Here is a 20,598-nt window from a genome sequence, read left to right on the forward strand (position 1 = left end):
TTCCGCCCTGATGATTGATGTAGGCCACGGCTGTGGCATTGTCCGACTGGATCCTTACTGGGAGACCCGCTAGGAGGGGGGTCCAATGAGACAGAGAAAAATTGCAGTGAGCTCCAATATGTTGATCTGAAGGCGGGCTTCCACTTCTGACCACACCCCCTGAACCGTCCGAGCCCGGAGAACGCCGCCCCCAACCCAGGAGACTGGCATCGGTGGTGATGACTGTCCAGGAGATTGAGAGGAAGGATTTCCCCGATGTCAGATTCTGAGGGGACAGCCACCACTGGAGGTCCATGCGAACCCAAGGAGGAAGGCAGATCCGAGAGCCCAGACCCCTCGATGTCCTGTCCCAGAAGGACAGGATCGCCTGCTGCAGAGGCCGAGTGTGAAACTGGGCAAAGGGGACTGCCTCGAAGGAGGCCACCATAAGCCCCAGAACCTGCATGCATTCCCGGATGGAGAGACACGGGGAATGCAGAAGGCGAGACACCGACTCCCGTATACGTGAGAACTTGCAATCCGGGAGGAATACCCGGGCTTCAGTAGTGTCCATAATCATCCCCAGGAAGGTCACCCTCTGGGAAGGTTGGAGAGAGGACTTCGGGAAGTTGATCAGCCAACCGAACTGTTGCAGAGTCTGAACATTGATCCTGACGCTGTCTTTGGCCTGGGGACGAGAGGGAGCCTTTATCAGAATGTCATCCAGGTAGGGCAGCAGAGATATGCCCCTGGTACGGAGAAGCGCCATGATCTTTGTGAATACCCGCGGGGCTGTCGCCAGTCCAAAGGGAAGGGCGACAAACTGATAATGACGGTCGCCAATGGCGAAGCGCAGGAACCTGTGGCGAGATTCTGCAATAGGGACATGCAGATAGGCGTGCCGGATGTCCACCGACGCGAGGAACTCCCCTGGAAGAAGAGAAGCAATAACGGAGCGGAGGGACTCCATCCGGAACCTCCGCACCCGCAGGGACTTGTTTAACAGTTTCAGGTCTAGGACCGGACGCACTGATCCCTCCTCCTTTGGCACTACAAAGAGATTAGAGTAGAAACCTGCCCCCTGTTCCTCCAGAGGAACTGGGACAACTACTCCCCTGACCAGAAGGGAAGAAACCACAAGCGGTGGGGGGCCGTCTGCTCTCCTTTCAGCATGTCTGGAGAGCTCACGTTCAAGACGCCTGGGCCCTGGAAGTTGTAACTTCCGGTTACAAGATAGAATTCGTTTTCAGACCTCCGGAACGTTTCTTTCCGTCTCGTGTTCCGGGGGGGCGCCCCTTCAGGTGGAGGACTGCTTGGGAACCGCCGGGCGGGCAGAACTCCCCTGGAACTGTGCCCGTGGGCGCCAGGAAGGTTGAGGCTTAAAGGAAGGCTTCTTGCGGGAGTGCTGAGAGCAGCCGGAGGGGGAGGGGGGCTGTCGCAGACCTGGAGGAAGAGAAGCACCAAAAGGACTGGTTTCTAGAGCCAGAGGGGCGAGCTCTGAAGGCACGCTTGGATCTAGATTGGGGCAGGTATGTACTCTTGCCCCCCGTAGTGTCAGATATTCTCATCCAGCTTAGCCCCGAAGAGCCTGGAGCTCGCAAAGGGGAGGTTAGTGAGGAAGCACTTGGAGGAGGCGTCGGCGTCCCAGACCTTCAACCAGACCGCCCTGCGCTGCGTGACCGAGAGGGCCGAAATCCGCGCAAAGAGAGTGCTGACATCCAATGAGGCCTCACAGAGGAATGTTGTCGCCTGGGACATCTGGAGGATGAAGTTTAGGGTGTCCGCAGAGGCATCCTGCTACGCCAGGTCCTGATGATGGCGCTGCAACCACACCAAAAGCGCCCTGGCTACCCAGGCCGAGGCGAACGCGGGCCGCAGACCTGTGCCCGGCAGAGAGATGGCTTTGGAAAGAGTCCAAACGCCTGTCAACGGAGTCCTGTAGGGAGGACCCGTCCAGGACTGGTATTGCCGTATTCTTAGCCAATCTGGCCACCGGCGGGTTGACCTTAGGAGAAGACCACTGCTGCACGTTATCTGCCGGGAAAGGATAAAGAGTATCCATGCTCCTTGTAGCAGAAAAACGGTGATTAGGGCGTTCCCAAGCCTTAGAAAGGAACTTGGCGAACTCGCCATGAATGGGGAATGTAACTGCCTCCGGTTTTCTGGAGTGGAAGAGGGGGAATTCCTGGCTACTAGTAGAAGGAGGTTCCCCCTGGATGTCAAAGGTGTCACGTACCGCCGTGACCAAGTCTGACACCATGGTGGAGAGCTTAGGTGAGGGTTACGACTCTGTGTCCTCGTCCGAGCCGGACCTTTCCCCTTCAGACCTGTAATCCCTGCGAGAGGTAGAGGCTGAACACGCCTCCAGGCGAGGGGGGGAAGCAGAGTCATCCGAGGAGGGATGCTGCTGCGTACGCTGCCTCTTAACGGTCGAGCGTCCTCTGTGGGGGCACTGGGAGGTGGAGCGGTGCTAACCACAGGCGGTGGATCAGTGGCCGCCATGCGTTTCATAAAGGCCATGGCCGCGCGCGAGACTTGGGCCAAGTCCACGGCCGCCCTAGCTATGGCAGAGGTCCAGGAGGGCTCCACGGGCTCCGAAGGGGCAGAGGAGGGACTGAGCTGGTTTGGTGGAGGGGGAGGAGGAGGTGGATGATCCCGTCCCGAGGCAAGGCAAGAGTCACAGGAGCCTGCAACTGACAGTGGCAAGAAGCAGACCTTACAGGATCCCAGTAGGACCTGAGGTGTCGATTTAGATTTTTGGGGGACCCCAGGTTTAGGCATGATGGCGGCAATCCCGGAGTCAGGGTCTCCTACCGTTTTGCAGAAAACTGCCTGTCCTACCGTGACCTGTGAGGAGCTGGAGTAGCAGTCAAGCGTGGAGAGGCGCTGAGGCAAAGAGGAAGCTTCGGAACCGACGCGATAGGCTCCGCCCCCAGATCACACGAAAAAAATTGTGCAAAAAAATATAAAAAAAAAATCGCAGGGAAAAAAATCGCACGCGCGGGAAATAAGAAAAAAGGCAGACCCTGACTCTGAAAATGGCGACCACCGCCAGGATGCATGGGACAAGAAGGAATCCCTCCTCCCTCTCAACCAGTCGGCCCTCCCAGATCCACAGGTAAGCTCTGTGTCACAGTGTGAGCACGGGGGGAGGGGGAGTTTGTAGGAGAGCCGTTGTACTTATCTGAGTCCTGCAGTCTTCACCCTCTGTTCCGGACCAGCAGGGGGTCACCTCTTCAGTCATCTAGCACAAGTAGTGGCAGTGCACTGGACAGAGGGCAGGACTAGGTGACCCCGGATCTGGTAGGCCACCGGAGCTGCAGGTCGAGCCCAGTTCCACTTATCTTCTGGGGGGGAAGGGGAGGTAGCCGGGGACGGTCATTCGACCCCAGCGCTCGCTCCACTGCGTCCTCTGTTTAGAAAAAAAAAAACTAACAGGAGAAGACAAAACTACAGGGACAATCATGCAGGAGCAGGAGTGTCACCTCCTTATCCGACACTAAGCTAAAACTGAGGTCCTCCTGTTGGAGCGGGTATAGCCAGTGGAGGAGGAGCTGTTATTATTTGCATAGTGTCTCCTCCTAGTAATGGCCTAAGCTATACCATGGTCTGTGTCCCCCAATGGAATGGGCGAGAAAAATATTTTATAGCTTTGCTTTCTCCTCTTCACTCTGCAACTTGCCCCTCATCATTCTGTAAAGGGCCGAACACCTTCAGATTTATACTTTTTACCATTTATATAATTGAAGAACATTTTAAGGTTAGTTTCAGGGCTCTTTCACACGAGCGGATGCCGTGTGGGTAGTCCGCTGCGTGAAAGAGTGCCAAGCCGCGCTCTGGACAGCAGAGAAACAGAGCATTAATATGAATGATAATGCTCCCTGCCTCTCTGATCTTTTTACTACAAAATCACGGTGACAACTTTATCTCACTGTGATTTTGTAGTAAAAAAGGTCAGAGGCACAGAGCATTATTATATTCATAGGAAGTTTGAGTCAGCACAACCTGCCTGCAGGTGCACATCACTATGGCGAAATACATACACAAACGGAAAATGCAAATGTGATCGCACACTACATCCAGCACTCTGCCCTCCATGCTGGATGAGACATTGGTTTATATTTTGGCCAAAGCATAGTAAGCCACTCACCGCGTCAAGGCTGTCTCATGAGTGGTCCCTAACTCTTGTTCCTACCTGTTCATGGGCCATGACAGCCACACAAAATCCAGGGAATGCAGGTCAGCATGCAAGCCAAGTACACTTTGCTTGTTACCCCCATCCGGTGCCATTACAGCTTTCATCGGATCCAGGGATGCAAGTACCAACATGCATGCTGAACCCACCATATACTTCTCCTGGAGCCAAATGGCTAATGGTAGGTTCTATACAAGCAGACTCAGTTTTATACTGACTTTAAAACCAGCCTCAAGGACAGATTAACTGGTCAGGTGTGCAATGACTCCAAGGAGATCGCCACGCCTCCAATATATGCTACAAAGAAAAAAAATAGGAAGTTTGAGTCAGCACAACCTGCCTGCAGGTGCACATCACTATGGCGAAATACATACACAAACGGAAAATGCAAATGTGATCGCACACTACATCCAGCACTCTGCCCTCCATGCTGGATGAGACATTGGTTTATATTTTGGCCAAAGCATAGTAAGCCACTCACCGCGTCAAGGCTGTCTCATGAGTGGTCCCTAACTCTTGTTCCTACCTGTTCATGGGCCATGACAGCCACACAAAATCCAGGGAATGCAGGTCAGCATGCAAGCCAAGTACACTTTGCTTGTAACCCCGTCCGGTGCCATTACAGCTTTCATCGGATCCAGGGATGCAAGTACCAACATGCATGCTGAACCCACCATATACTTCTCCTGGAGCCAAATGGCTAATGGTAGGTTCTATACAAGCAGACTCAGTTTTATACTGTGTGGCTGTCATGGCCCATGAACAGGTAGGAACAAGAGTTAGGGACCACTCATGAGACAGCCTTGACGCGGTGAGTGGCTTACTATGCTTTGGCCAAAATATAAACCAATGTCTCATCCAGCATGGAGGGCAGAGTGCTGGATGTAGTGTGCGATCACATTATTATATTCATGTTAATGCTCCGTGTCTCTGCTGTCTAGAGCACGGCTTGGCACTCTTTCACGCAGCGGATTACCCGCATGGCATCCGCTCGTGTGAAAGATCCCTTACTCTCTTTGGCAATGAATGAATCTCTCTTGTCTAGTTTGGATACTTTTGTCTTTTACACGTTCTATTTCTTTCCTTAGTTTTTCAATGCTTCCTCGCTACCCTCCTGTTTTAGCGATTGAAATGCTTTCTTTTTGTCATTCATTGCTTCCTTTACATTTCTATTTATCCACATTGTTTTTTTTGTTCCCTACCCTTTTATTCCCATAAGGTATATACCCATCACAAGGAGTTTAGGATGCTTTTAAAAATATCCCATTTTGTGGCTGCATTTTAGAGGACACTGTCCCAGTTAGTGATGCCAATGGCCTCTTTTCGCTGGTCAAATTGAGCTTTTTTGAAGTTTGGTATTTTTGTGCCTCCCTGAAGAAACACTAATGACAATTGGAAGGTTATTATTTTATGCTCACTATGTCCCTCGACCATCTGTTGTTCTGTCAGGTCTATTGGTTAATACCAAGTTCAGTATGGATGTCCCTCTAGTCGGGTCCTTACCCAGTGGAGAAAGGTAATGGTCTTAAGTGGACTCTGGTATATTAGGTGGCTTATAACAAACGCCTATCAGTATTTTATTATTGTTTTTGCTGCCATGTATTTCTACACACAGTGACTCCACATGTTCAGGTCCCTCACTTATATCTTCTTGGACTGTGGACTTTAGATAAAGGCAAACCCCTCCCCCTCACCAGTTTTGATGATCCTTTCTAAACAGACTAACCCCTTTACGTTAACCGCCTAGTCGAAGCCATCATCCAGTCATGTCTCAGTTATTCCCACTATGTCATAGTCCTCCTAACACATCACTAATTCCAGGTCCCCAGTTTTATTAGTCAGGCTTCTGGCATAAGTGTACATACAATTAAGAGTTTTTTGTATAATTCATTTTAGCCTACACATTTCCCCCAGTTCCAATACCTTGCCCCAGGTCTCTATCTGTACTATCTTCCCCTCCTATAACGTAATTACCCTCTTCCCCAGTCCCTAGTTTAAACACTCCTCCACTCTGCCAGCCATCTTCTCCCCTAAAACAGCAGCACCCTCCCCACTGAGATGCAGCCTATCCCTACGATATAGCCTGTAGTTGACAGAAGTCAGCCCAAAGCCCTCCTTCCTAAACCAGTTATTGAGCCACTTGTTAACCTCCCTAGTCCTGCGGCCTTTCTGGTGGCTTGTGGTACAGGTAGTATTTCAGAACACACTACACTACAAAAAATTGCCTTTGAAGGTGTCCAAAGTCAGGAGCACGCTAAATTTCTGAGATTATCAAACACACAAAATAACATGACACTTTATAATAAAAGTGAAATATTGTTCATTATTTTATTTAACATATCAAGAAGCTATAGATACATGTTTAAAAAAGCAATACAAAATAGAAAAAGTAGTTTTGTCTGGGAAGATAATGTTATCCAATGAAATATTATGTTTTGAGCTTTTAAGACCATTTACAATAATTTATATAAATTATTCTCCCAGTCAACAGTTTTATTTCAATATTTTACAGTGTTTATCTTACACAACACATTAAAATTAAGAATGTTCCAAGAAACAATCATCTGATCTTCCTGCGAGTGACTGGTTTGGATGCAACTATCCTTCTCCTTGTTTTCCTCGACTGGTTTCTTTCAGCAGCTTTAGTTTCTAAAGACAAGGGTTTTGCACTTTCTGAATCACCAGATGGGCTTTCTGGAGGTGAAAGCAGCTGAATCTTTACAGGGGGTGGAGACCAGGCTGCTTTATCTTCTGGCCTGTAACAATCCAGCAGTAACAACTTGATGTACAGGGGAAATAGTGTAATACATACATACAGCGGAGACGCACATTAAGAAATGTTTACAACGTGGAAAATTTTAAAATCGGAGCTCTAGCACAATAGGTCTTTACATAAACAGGTAGGCTTGGCAAATTGACCTTTGAATCATAGATCCAAAGTCGATTCTTTCAAATACTTCGATTTTAATGCTGTATCCGTACAGCATTAAAATGTATGGGCTCCGTGAAGCCAAAGTTCGTTTTGCCCAAGACTTCAGTTCACTCCGATTGTATGCGTATAGAAAAACTATTTAAAATAGGAATCTGAAGTGCGCGCTGGTACCTCGGTACCAAAGACTACTTTGGATAGCTATTTTAAATAGTTTTTTAATACGCAGATGTGCACACAGTATGAACTAAGCAAATTCTCCAATGAAATGAACTTTTGCTCTATGGAGCCCATACATTTTAAAATCAAAATATTTCAACGAATAGACTTTGGCTCTATGATCTGAAGGTCGATTTGCTCAAGCCTAATAACTAGCACAGCCATGCAGGTCGCAGATCAAAACTATTATAACCCAGTCAGGATAATTTAAAACTGGGTTATGGTACTATTCTAGCAAATACTAAACTAGTCCTTTAGCAAAAAAATTATCCTCCTTTTTAAAATAAGACCTCATTTTCTCAGCTCTGCCACATAGAAGGTAAACAACACTAACACCACTACCATTAATCCCTTCAACTCGCAAGGTTTTTTTGCTTTTGCATTTTCGTTTTACGGTCCCTACCTTCCCAGAGCCATAACTTTATTTTTATTTTTCTGTTCACGTAGCCGGATGAGGGCTTGTTTGTTGCGGGACAAGTTGTACTTTACAACAGCGCCATTTAATATTGCATATGATGTAGTAGGAACGGGAAAAATAAAAAATTCCAAAAGGGGTGAAATTATGGAAAAAAATAATAAAAATTCCGCCAGTTTTAAATTTTTAATTTTATTTACCATATTCGATGTATGATAAAACTGACCAGTTACTTTCATTATACAGGTCAGTACAAATCCGGTGATACCTTATATGAATAGTCTTTCTTGCGATTTGATAAAATAAAGTTGAAAAAAAATAATCTGTTCTATTTTTTCATCGCCATATTTTGACCCCTATAACTTTTTAGCAATTATGTGTACGGAGCTGTGTGGGGGCAGGGCGATCTGTACTTTTCATTGATACCATACTGGGGTGTGTATGACTTTTTGATCACTTATTAAAAAATTTTTTTTGTAGAAAATGAAGTAACCAAAAACAGTGAATCGGCCATTTTGAGGCTTTTTTCCCGTTTTGCAGTTTGCCGTATGGGGAAGATATTTTTATGCTATGGGCGTTTTCGCACATGGCGATACCCATGTGTATTTTTAATTTTTTTAAATTTTTTTTATTTTGGGGAAAGAAGGGCGTTTTTTTTTTTTTTTTAATCTATTTTTTACACACTTTTTTACAATTCCCATAGGGAACTATAACAAGCAATCATTAGATTGCTATTCTCATAGACCCCAATGCATTATTACAGGCAAGGGATCCATTGGAAACACTGTGCAGCAGCCTCATGTCATTCACTAAGACAGGGGCTGGTGCACACAAGCCCTGGCTCCTCTGATCGCCACAAGGGGGAGCCGGAGCATCGCCAGAAGCGCACGCTTCCAGTATTTCGTTGGCTCAGATGCCGTAGTCAGGATTGAACATGGGATCTGTACTGTAAAATGTCCACGACCAGCATTACCGCCGGTTGCAGACATTAGCCGGGGGTGTCTGCTATACGAAAGAGCTATGACCAGAGTGGGCGCCAGCTTTAAAGGGCCAGCCAGCGCCGTTCTAGTACTGCGCTGGTCGGGAAGGGGTTAAACAAGCAAATGAACTTCAATTCAAAGCCTTGTGAGAAATGTTGATAGTAATAATACTATATCATCTCTAAGTTCCTTGTGGATATTCTACAACATTTTTATCCAGGAATCCGATCTATGTTAGGCTTTATGCACGCGACTGTATACATTTGAGCAAAATATAGATGCTGATTGTGTGCATGCTGCAATTATCTCCCTCTCTCCATAGAACTGACTCTTCTTGTCCACAAAAAGGACATGCTCTATAACTTGCGGAATGGCCAAATACATCTGTACAGCGAACATATAACATCTGTGTGCTGTCTGCATTTTCTGCAGACCGGTAGAAATGAACTGGTCCGTGTCAGATCCACAAAAAAAATGCAGATCAGCCACTGACTAAACCTATGGTTGTGTGCATAAGGCCTTAATATATAAAAAAAACTACATTAACAGATAAGTGTACATAGATCCTGCAGCAAACATCCGGCTAGGACAGACTGCCAAGACACCAAGGTTGATTGGGCATTATTTTATGCAACAATTATGAGACAAGGGGTGAGTTTCAATGTGGCTTAGACCAACATGCAGGTGAGCTGCACTTGCTGATGAACACTGTGTCCTAATAGAGCAGGACTAAGAAAAAACAGCAAACCCATGGAGCCGGTGCTTAAATATTTCTAGACCTTGCTTTTAAAGATTATGGCCACCTTATATGCAATGTATGTAATCATTTATTTCTCGTACATTCCATTGGGGGACACAGACCATGGGGTATAGCTTGGGGTATTAGTAGGAGGGACACTATACAAATGAAAGAGCTCCTCCTCCTCGGGCTATACCCCCAGGATCCAGCAGGAGAAACTCAGTCTTTGCTTAGTGTCCGGTGAAGGAGGTTGACACGCTACACTATCTCTACTCCAGTTTGTTATTTTCTTTCTAGATGGGGACACAGGTCAGCATGGCGCTTTCCTGGTCCCCCATGGAGTGCCCGCCTCAGTCTTTGGGACGTTGCCTGGCTGTCTCCTTTTCCCCCCAAGAAGAAAAGTGGAACCGGGCTCGAACTGTTAGCTCCGGTATCCCACCAGCCCTTGGGTCACCTATGCTGCCCTCCACCCAGAGCACTGCACTCCTGGAGTCAGACGTCTGAAGAGGTGAACCCTGCTGGTCCTGAACAGAGGGAGAAGACTGCAGGAGCAGATAAGTATGACAGACATCCTCCTCTGCTTCCCTTCCCTCTCTCTCCCTGACCGATATCTATGGGCAGCCTGGGTGAACTACAGAGTGAAGGTCTGGGGGCACTGGAGGCACTATACCATGGGACTGCTGGCATTAAGGGAATTGGGATATCTCTGATGGGGTCCCTGGACAGAATATTCCCCTCTGGGAGCGTTTTAGCTGCAGGCTCTGCAAGCTCCAGGCTAAGATAAGCGGCATGCCGCCCCTACCTTACATATTGGGCAAGGCGCTCGCCAGCTACGGACCCCTCTCTTCATTAGGGGTCCCCCGAACATTTTTCCGCAAATTTAACCCCCGGATTGCCGCACTCGGCACCGGGGGACTTTTGCTTAAAGCAGCCGCTCCTGCCTTACACCTGGGCAGGCGCAGGGTATTAGCTAAGTCGGACCCCCCCTCTTCAGTAGGCTCCTTAACCCCCGCTATGCCTTAATGACGCGTCATGGGGGTGGAGCCTCAGCGCTCTGCCGACGACTCCTTCCTGCTGGAAGCTCTCGCAGCGTGCCTGCACGTTCTATGAGGATTTTTCATGTTGCTGCTGGCCGGGAGAAGCGATTAACCCTTGCGCAGCTGGTAGAATTTTTTTTCTCTTTTGTCGCTGTATGTGTGTCACTCCCTTCTCTGGTCCATGTCCCTGCCTGTGGTACCCGCCTGGGCATCCACCACGTCTAGGGCGGCCACTGATTTGGTCTTATTCGCCATGACAGTCATGTCCATGAAACATATGGCAGATTCCAACCCTGTGGCGCCATCCACTCCATCTCCTCTTAGTGGTATCCACAGAGGACGCTTGGCAGTTAAGAGGCAGCGTGAGCGGCAGCATCCCCCCTTGGATGACTCAGTCTCCCCCACTCCCTCGCCTGCGGGCGCATTTGGACGTCTCTCCCCCCTCCCTCAGGGGAGCGCAAGTCTGAAGGGATATTGTCCGGCTCGGACGAGGTCATGGAGCGGGACCCCCCCCGCATAAGCTCTCTACTATGTGGCTGACTTAAGTGGCGGCTGTCCGTGATACCTTTAATCTCCAAAGGGATTCTCCTCACTGGTTAGGAGTTTCTCCCTTTTTTTCCGCCCAAAAAGCCGGAGACTTCCCATAGGAAAATTTCTGAGGTCATATCCAGGACCCGTCCTTGCCTTGGATGGCTCCTCTCTGCAGGATGCCGTGGACAGGCGCCTGGATTATCTGTCCAACTAGCTGACAGACATGTCCCTGCGGCTTGCCTTTGCCTCGGCTTGGGTTGCCAGAGCTCTCTGTGTGGTTACAGCACCACCACCAGGACCTGGCGGAATAAGATGCGTCCGCTGACACACTGGCCTTGGTTCTTCAAATGTCCTAGGCCAAGATGGATTCCCTGGTGGCCAGGTTAACCAAAAACACAGCCCTCCCTGTTTTTAGACGGTGCCTCTCTGAGTACGCAGTGGACAGGCGCCTGGATTCTCTCTCCAGATCCATTTTCTCACGGGCGGGCACGTCCCTGCGACCTGCCTTTGCCTGGGCACAGGTTGCCAGAGCCTTCTCGGTGTGATCGCTGACGCCTCCACCAAGACCTGGCGGAACAAGAAACATTTGCGGACATGTTGGATTTGATTTTCCAAATGTCCCAGGCTTCCAAGTTCCTTGCGAAGGCCTCCAGGGACAATGGTTCCTCTGTGCCCGCATTCTAGCCCTCTCGATCATCAGCGCAGAAGGGTCTGGCAGAAAGGTGGGGCGCTGACACTGATTCTAAGCGTTCCCTTGCTAACCTCCCCCTTGAGGGTTTCTGCCCTCCTGGCGCCCGAGGTCACAGGCGGTCTGCCCTGCTGCTCCTAAGCAGGCTTCCGCAGGATAGGACGCCCCCACCTCTTGTGGTGGGGGGTCCGTCTGCTCTCCACTCTTCAAGTTCGGAGGGCCCATGTTCAGGACGCTTGGACTCTAGATATGTTAACTTCCAGTTACTAGTTAGAGTCACATCCAGACCGCCGGAACGTTTTTCTCTTCACGCGTTCCGAGGGATCCGGGCAGAGCCTTGGACCTCTTGATGGTCCCTTCTGGGTGTTATTACCCCAGTTCCTTCAGAGGAACAGGGCACAGGTTTCTACTCGATCCTGCTCGTATTCCCAAAATGGGAGGGGTCGGTGCGTCCGATCCTAGACTTGGAGCTGCTCAGCGAGTTTCTGCGAGTTTGGAGGTTCCGAATGGGTCCCTCCGCTCCTTTGTTCCTACTCTTCTGCCAGGGTAGCTCCTCGCATCCGTGGTACATAAGGGACGCCTAGATGCATGTCCCTATTGCAGAATCTCACCGATGATTCCTGCCCCTCACCATTGGTGGCCGTCACTACCGGCTTGTCGCCCTGCCCTTTGGGGTTAGCGACTGCCCCTCGGGTCTTTACCAAGGTCCTTACACCGTTCCCGGCGCTTCTGCGCATCTGGGTTTTTTTCTTTGCTGCCCTACCTGGACGACATCCGGATCCTAGGAGTATCTTCCAGACTCCCCTCCCCGATCCAGGGGGCGGTGTCGCACCTGCTGCGCTCCCCGTACCTCAACAGCCGGGAATGCATGCGGATCCTGGCTCTGATGGTGGCCTCCTTTGAGGCCGTGCCATATGCCCAATTTCACACCCGTTCGCCGCAACAAGAGATCCTTCCCTCGGGGACATGACCTCTGGGGGTTCGGACGCTCGCGTCCGCCCGTCCCGGCGGGTTCAGACATTTCTTCCTTGGTGGCTGTCTCTTCCGAATCTGACGTCGCGGAGGTCTTTTCTCCCGGTCTCTTGGATGATGGTCTCCACCGAGGCCAGTCTCCTGGGGGGGGGGGGGGGGGGGGGGGGGCGGCGTTTTGTCCGGTTCCTCGTGGTCCAGGGGGTTTGGTCAGAGGCAGAATCCCGCCTCCCGATCAACATTCTAGAACTTAGAGCGTTTTTTTTTCCCTCCCTCTCCCATTGGACTCCTCTCCTTGCCGGCCGTCCGGTGCGGATTCAGTCAGACAATGCCACGGGTGTGGCTTACATCAATCACCAAGGTGGGACCCGCAGCTGGGCGGTGATGCAGGAGGTGAGGAGGATCCTGCAGTGGGCAGAGTCTCACGTTCCGCTGTTGGTGGCGGTGTACAACCCGGGAGTCAACAGCTGGACAGCGGACTTCCTAAGCCGCAACAGGGTGGATCCGGGCGAGTAGTCTCTGCATCCAGCCGTATTCGAAGACGTCTGTCACCGGTGGGGCCGTCCGGAAGTGGACTTGATGGCGTCCAGGCTCGCTCTCGGGACCCGAAGGCGCACGGGGTAGACGCTCTGATGTCTCCGTGGTACGCACAGCAGAGTGGCGCAACGGAAGCGTGCTGGGCCCATAACCCAGAGGTCGATGGATCAAAACCACGGGGCTTCTGAAGTTCTGCGCAAGATCGAGGCGGAAGGGATCCTGACCGTTCTCATCGCCCCGGATTGGCCTCGTCGCGCATGATTCTCGGGTGTCGCCCGGATTCTGGCAGACACCCCATGGCCTCTTCCCGACAGAGAAGATCTCCTGTCTCAAGGACCGCTTTTCCACCGGAAGTTACGGTCGCTTCGTTTAAGGGCGTGGCTGTTGAAACCTCCATCCTGAAAAGGAGGGGGTTCTCGGATTCTGTAGTTAGAACCTGATCAGGGCAAGGAAGCCAGCTTCCTCCAGGATTTGCTACCGTACCCGGAAGGCCTTCCTGCTTTTTTGTGAGAACTCGGGGTTGCCTCCCCTTCGTTTTTTCCATTCCGGTGATTCTTTCTTACCTTCGTTCTGGCCTGGAGCTGGGGCTGTCCCTGAGTTCCCTGAAGGGCCAAGTTTCGGCCATAGCAGTCTTCTTTCGAATATCTCTCGCTCTCCTGGGTCCTGTGAAGACCTTCCGGCAGGGGATGGCACGTTCGGCTCCTCCGTACGTCCCCCCTTTGCCTCCGTGGGATCTCAATTTGGTCCTCCGCGCTCTTCAGTCAGCTCCCTTCGAGCCTTTGAGGGGGGTCTCCCTGACTCTTCTTACCTGGAAGGTGGTATTCCTTGTGGCCATAACTTCCATTAGGCGAGTATCGGAGCTGGCCACTCTTTCCTACCAGGAGCCTTTTCTGGGTTTTCATCAGGATAAAGTGGTACTCCGTCCTGTTCCATCCTTTTTGCCCAAGGTGGTATCCCCCTTCCACCTTAATAAGGATCTTGGTCTCCCCTCCTTTTGCCCTTCTCCGGCAAACCCCAAGGAGCGCGCTTTACATTCCCTGGATGTGGTCCGGGCCCTGAAGGTGTATCTGAAGGCTACTGCCTCCTTTCGCCGTTCGGACTCCCTCTTTGTGATTCCAGAGGGGCCTTGTAAGGGCCTGGCGGCCTCTAAGATCTCTGTGACAAGATGGATCCGCTCGTCTATCGCCGCGGCTTATCGCGCTCATGGCAAGGTTTCCCCGTCGCGGATTACTACACTCTCCACTAGGGCGGTGGGAGCCTCCTGGGCAAGGCGCAATAGTGATTCTGCGTCTCAGTTGTGTAAGGCGGCTACCTGATCGTCCTGACATATCTTTTCAGAGTTTTACCAGTTACATTCGCTGGCCTCAGCTGATGCTGTCTTGGGCCGCAAGGTTTTGCAGGCTGTGGTTCCTGTTTGTCGGTTGGACGTTTTCTCCTGGCGGTGTTGATTTTTTTCCCACCCCATGGACTGCTTTAGGACGTCCCATGGTCTGTGTCCCCCAATGGAATGTACGAGAAAACGAGATTTTTGTATAACTTACCAGTAAAATCTCTTTCTCGCTCTTTCCTTGGGGGACACAGAAGACCTTGGGTATAGCTCATCTCCCTAGGAGGCGTGACACTAAGTGAAGACTGTTAAGCCCCTCCTCCCCAGCTATACCCTCAGCCTGGAGAGAGAGACTGCCAGTTGCGTGTCCAAGTAGTGAGAAAAGGCAAAGTCCAAAAAGTGGAACCAACAAGCCAACTACCCAAAGGGTAAAACAAACTCGGAAACAGTCAGAGAAGAACAAAGAATGGGTGGGTGCTGTGTCCCCCAAGGAAAGAGCGAGAAAGAGATTTTACTGGTAAGTTATACAAAAATCTCGTTTTCTCGCCCAGTTTCCTTGGGGGACACAGAAGACCTTGGGACGTTCAAAAGCAGTCCAAAGGGGGAGGGACCACAGCACCAAGGCGAAGCACCCGAAGGCAACAAAAAACCCGCCGCCTGCAGACCAGGCGGCCCAAGGCAGCATACGCCGAAGGCCGAGTATGCACCCTGTAGAACTCGGTAAGGTGTGCAAGGAAGACCAGTGACCACCTTACAAATGCATGGCCGAAGCCTAATGCCTCCGGCCCAGGAAAAACCGACAGCTCTGGCAAAATGAATGGTGACACCAAAAGCAGAACCCTGCCCTTGGTGCGACAACCACAGCAAGAGCCACACTGAGAAAGCGGAGGAAAGCCACCCTGGAGGCCCTCAACCCTTGCGCGGACCTCCTGGGAACACAAGAGACCGAACGTCGACAAGAGTCGGAGATCTCCAAGTAAAAAACTGCAAGGCCCAAACAAACGTCCAAATCGGTGAAGTGTCCGTTCCCGGGGGTGGGAAGGGGAGGACGACTGCCTCAATGAAATGAAGGACAAACATCACCTTCAGAAGGAAGGAAGAGACGGAATGGAGAACAGCCCTGTCCTGGGGGAAGACAGAAGGCTCGGAACAAGAAGGGCCGCCACTCAGGCACCAGTCAGAGACACGATGGCTACAGAAACCCAACCGTACAGGACAGAAGGAGTACAGAGGACTTCTGTAACGACTCCAAGGAAAAATTGGAGCGCCAAGAGCCCAGTATGTGGTTCCCAGGACGGTAACGGAGGGCAGTACAAAGGAACCCAAGAGCCGCTCCATGGAAGAAGTTCCTGACAGGCCCAGAGGGTCGGGGAACGCTGAAAGAGGAAGGACAGGAACGACACTTGATACCTCAAACAACGGAGTCCCAGCCCCAGGGCCGGGCTGGAGAAAGACAGAACCATGGAGAGAGAAAGGCAGAGTGGGGGAACGCCCAGCTTCCCACAGAACCCCAGGTAAAGTCCTAAGTCCTACCACAGATCCTGGACGAAAACTCGGCTAGAAGCGAACACTAGCGAGCTCACTAGAGTCGCCTGGGCAAGCGGGCGAAAACCCAATGATCAGTAACACGGGCAGAACGGTCAGTAGAACTGGTCCCGTCGGCCCCGAACAATGTTGTCCCGTATCCACCCGGAGTGGGGGAGCAGACGGACAGGAACCGAAGGGTCCGCCCAGCAACCGCCCGATGCCAGGACAAGACAGGCTAAAGCCCAAGCCGATGTAGCCACCACAGGAAGACGGACTAAATGGTAGTCCTCCCAAGTTACCGAGAAGGTAAATCCATAGCAGAAACATTGCCTAGAATGGAAAAAACGCAATCCGCACCCAGCGGGAGGACAGAACGCGGTAGACCCGTTAGATAGGTACACAGCTAGTACAGTCAGTGTGGACAAGACACCAGAACCATCCACCTGAACAACCATGCTCTTCCCAGAGGGGAGGGCAGAGAAGGAACATCCTCTGAAGCGTGGCCGGAACAGAAGCCACATCGGAGAGATCCGTACCGAGTGGGAGCCAAACAGAACCGGCGAGAAAAGGCAGTCGAGACAGAGGCCGGGATAACACCCTCCAAAAGAAAGGAGGAGTGGGCATAGAGAAGCCATAGGACAGCTCAAAAGCAGGACCCCGCTACACTGAGACGCCCCGTTCACCGCTTCGCAGAAGGCGAATATCCTGAAGAACTCAAGGTGGATGTCCTCCGGACCTGGGTAAGCGAGCACCCAAGAGAAGTTGGGTGACCTTTCCCAAGAAGAGCGGCCCGAACCTGGTAGAAGGAAATAGTAGTAGGCAAGGGGACCGTAGTCCCACCAGAGCCAACATAGAATGCGAAGGGCGCTGCAGACAGCACTCTCGACCATGTGACCACTAGCGCAGGGAAACAATGCTGCGGGAAGACGAATGAGCACCGCCCAGCTCGGAGCAGTAGCGAGCAGGTAGAGGCCGTCTACTTATCTATAAGGCATTCATTTATTGTTTGTTGGACAACACCTTAGGCTTACACAGGTGGACAGAATGATCTCTTTAGAGAATAGTGCAAGGCTTGCTGCAAACACCGTCTCCCAAGAGAAAAAAATATGTCGCAGGAGGAAAGGAGGGATACGTACGAGTAGCCCCGTAAGCAGTGAGAAGGCCAACCCACCTACGGGACGAGAAGGTATACACGGCCCAACAACGCACAAAAACGTCCACTCACTGCCAAAATATCACTCAGCGAAGGCCAGCCAGAGTGCCACAGTATCTACCTGGCAAACTGCAGTCGGCAAGGGTGCAAAAGCCCGCCCCAAAAAAAAAAAGGGGGGAATGCCCAAGGCCGTACCTACGTCAGAGAAGTAGGGCATACCATACTTCGCCCCGAAGGGCGCCATGCACATAGCCACACAGTATCCAGCAGGAATGCAGGAGGTCCACCTAGTGAAAGGGGGGCATGCACAGGGCTATCCTAGCATTAAGTGAGTGTGCAACAACTCACCCAACACCGAAACTTCGTGAGAGTGTAACTACTCCCAATGAAGGGGAACATGTGCAAGTCCAATACGGCACATACAAGGACAGCCTTGGATCTCGTGAGCGTGCAAAATTCCGCCCATGGAATGAGGGATGGTCACGCACAAGGCCAGCACGGTATCCAATGGGAGCGCAAGCGTTCCACCCATGTTAGAGGGCCATGCTCAAGGCCAGCAACGTATCCGGTGAGAGTGTAGTATGCCGCCCAGAAAAGAGGGGGGGGGGGGGGGGGGGGGGTCATGCACACGGTCAGCATCGCATCCAGGGAGAGTGCGATCAGTCGGTGAGAATGTGTGCATGTCACCTGAAGGAGGCGTGCCCATGGCCGGCAGCGAATCCAGTGAGAGTGCGTACACCGCCCACGGAAGAGGGGTCATGCATATGGCCGGCAGCGGATCCAGTGAGAGTGCAAGCACCCCGCCATGTATGGGGTTCATGCACATGGCCAACAACGTACCGGCGAGAGAACATCACCGACCGAGGGAGTGTATGAATGCCGCCACAGGGAAAATCCAATGAGAGTGCATCATACCACCTATGGAAAGTGGTCATGCACATGGCTGGCAGTGAATCCAGTGAGAGTGCCAAATGCCGTCCACGGAAGGGAGTCATGCCTATGGGCGTCAGCGAAATCAGAGAGTGCAGCATTCCGCCTATGGAAGGGGGTCACGCACATGATCGGCAACGAATCCAGTGAGAGTGCAGCGTTCCACCAATGGAAAGGGATCGTGCACATGGCCAGCACCGTATCTGGTGAGAGTGCAGTATTCCGCCTAAGAAAAAAGGGGTCATGCACAGATCGCAACGAATCTAGTGAGAGTGTAGCGTTCCGCCTATGGAAGGAGGTCGTGCACACGGCCAGCACCGTATCCGGTGAAACTGCAGTAGTCCGCCAATGAAAGGGGGATCATGCACAAGGCCAAACCGTAGCCAGGGAGAGTACAGTATCCCGCCCAGGAGGGGGGTCCCGCACATGGCAGTACCATAACTAAAGAGGGTGACGAATGCTGCCTACAGAAAAGGCCGCATGCACTTGACCAGCGCCGTATCGTGAGAGAGGGCTAGAAGGGTAAAATGACCCTGGCAGCGCCGCAGCCGGGGAGTGCGACATGCCGCCTAGGGAAGGGGGGCATGTACTGACATGAGGCTGCAGCGTCCTGCGCAGCCCACAAGTTATATATATAAAAAAATTCTTTTTTTTTTTTTTTATATATATATATATATATATATATATATATATATAACAGAAAAGGGGAGCCACCTACAGGGGCACTGGGGGGTTCCATACAGGCCCATCTGAAGCCGGCCTGTACCCAAAGGGTTAAACAGGGATCCGGCCAGGAGGGCGGCGCTGCGATCCCCTGGGGGCAGCCATACAGGCCCATCTGAAGCCGGCCTGTACCGCGGCGCTGCGATCCCCTGGGGGCACCCATACAGGCCATCTGAAGCCGGCCTGTACCCAAAGGGTTAACAGGGATCCGGCCTGGAGGGCGGCGCTGCGATCCCCTGGGGGCGGGGGAACCTCCCGGCGGGAAGAATTCCCGCCTGGAGAAGTTCCAGCCCCCTCCAACAGAGGCCTAGTAATTGTAGGCCGTGAAGCCGGGGCCTAAATTATTAGCGGCGCCCGGCTGACCGGGGCCGCACAGTATTCAAGTACCGGCCGGGGAACGAAGCGGCGCATGCACATGCCGGCCGCGGGTGCCCACCCCGCGGGCCGGAAGAGGCGGGGACCCGGATAGAGCGCCGGGATCGCGGCCGTAAAGCCTGCGGTGCCCGGCCGACCGGAATGTTCCGACGGTCGGCCTGGGGCTGTTGAAGCATAGCGCTCATATTGCAGGCCGCGGGTGCCCACCCCGCTGCCCAGAAGCGAGGACCCTGCGCTCGGCAGCCATTTTACCCATGGAGCGGGCCCTGGCTTATAACAGCGCCCCATGTGGCCGACAGCCACAACCACCTTGCCCTTGGGCCGGTGCCCGTGAGGGCAGAGGAGGGTCAGGAGCAGCAAGGCTCTGGCCCTGAAGCAGTAGCCGGTAAGAGGGAGGGGGACCCTGAGACCGGGTGCCTGTGAGGGTGGGACGCCTGCATAACCCCTCAGTCAGGGGCAGCTAGTTGCGGACCTCTGCAGCTCCCCAGGCATTCTTCTTGTAGGGAGAAGGGTGCCAATGACCTATGGAGGCCAGGAGAGAGGGAGCAGAATGTCGCCCTGCGGCAGCCCAGGGGCCAGCCTAGGTCTAGCAGGGACAGAAGGGTCCATAGGCCCAGTATAGGGTCAGGCACGCAGGAGACCGGGGGGGGACGGGGACGTTGGGCTGGAGCAGCCAATCTCTCACCATAGACGTCTTCACCCTCGGTCCGTTCCAGCAGGGTCGCCCCTTCAGCTACTGGCACCGTAGTGGCAGGACGCTGGAAGGGGGACTTGGCGTGCGGGCGACCCTTGCGCTGGCGGGATGTAGGGGAGCTGGGCTGCCCTGATCCACCTTGCCTTCTGTGGGGGAGGCAGCCGTGCGGGTGACCGGCACTGGCGCAGCTCAACCCCGGGAGAAACAGAGAGGTCTAGTGCGTCTCTGTTGTCCCTGATGATCTGGAACAAAAAGAAAAGAAAAAAGTAAAAATCTAAAATTTAAACAAGGAGAAACCAGCCCTGCAGAGCAGGGAGTGTCTTGCCTCCTTGGACACTAAGCAAAAACTGGCAGTCTCTCTCTCCAGGCTGAGGGTATAGCTGGGGAGGAGGGGCTTAACAGTCTTCACTTAGTGTCACGCCTCCTAGGGAGATGAGCTATACCCAAGGTCTTCTGTGTCCCCCAAGGAAACTGGGCGAGAAAAGGAGATTTTTTGTGAAACTCACCTGTAAAATCTTTTTCTCGTTGTATCCATTGGGGGACACAGCTCCCGCCCATTCTGCTGGTAGCAGGAGGGGTTCTGTTCTGTTTGTGATTAGGCCTCTTGGCCTTGGTTTGATGGTTTCCTTTATTGGATTCTTTCTCCTTCTC

General features: G+C 52.2%; 1 protein-coding gene across 2 annotated transcripts in view; it reads right to left on the reverse strand.

The window, feature by feature from the left end:
* Positions 1-6,488: 6,488 nt before the first annotated feature.
* The window catches only part of AHCTF1 (AT-hook containing transcription factor 1), a 289,329-nt gene continuing 275,219 nt past the window's right edge, over positions 6,489-20,598 (reverse strand). For both annotated transcript variants that reach the window (XM_040429321.1, XM_040429320.1), the window contains exon 36: positions 6,489-6,930. In XM_040429321.1, the coding sequence (XP_040285255.1) occupies positions 6,735-6,930 (196 nt within the window). In that variant the 3' untranslated portion in view covers positions 6,489-6,734. The remainder of the gene's footprint in view (positions 6,931-20,598) is intronic.

This window comes from Bufo bufo, chromosome 4 (assembly GCF_905171765.1).
Source record: "Bufo bufo chromosome 4, aBufBuf1.1, whole genome shotgun sequence".
Classification (NCBI taxonomy): domain Eukaryota; kingdom Metazoa; phylum Chordata; class Amphibia; order Anura; family Bufonidae; genus Bufo; species Bufo bufo.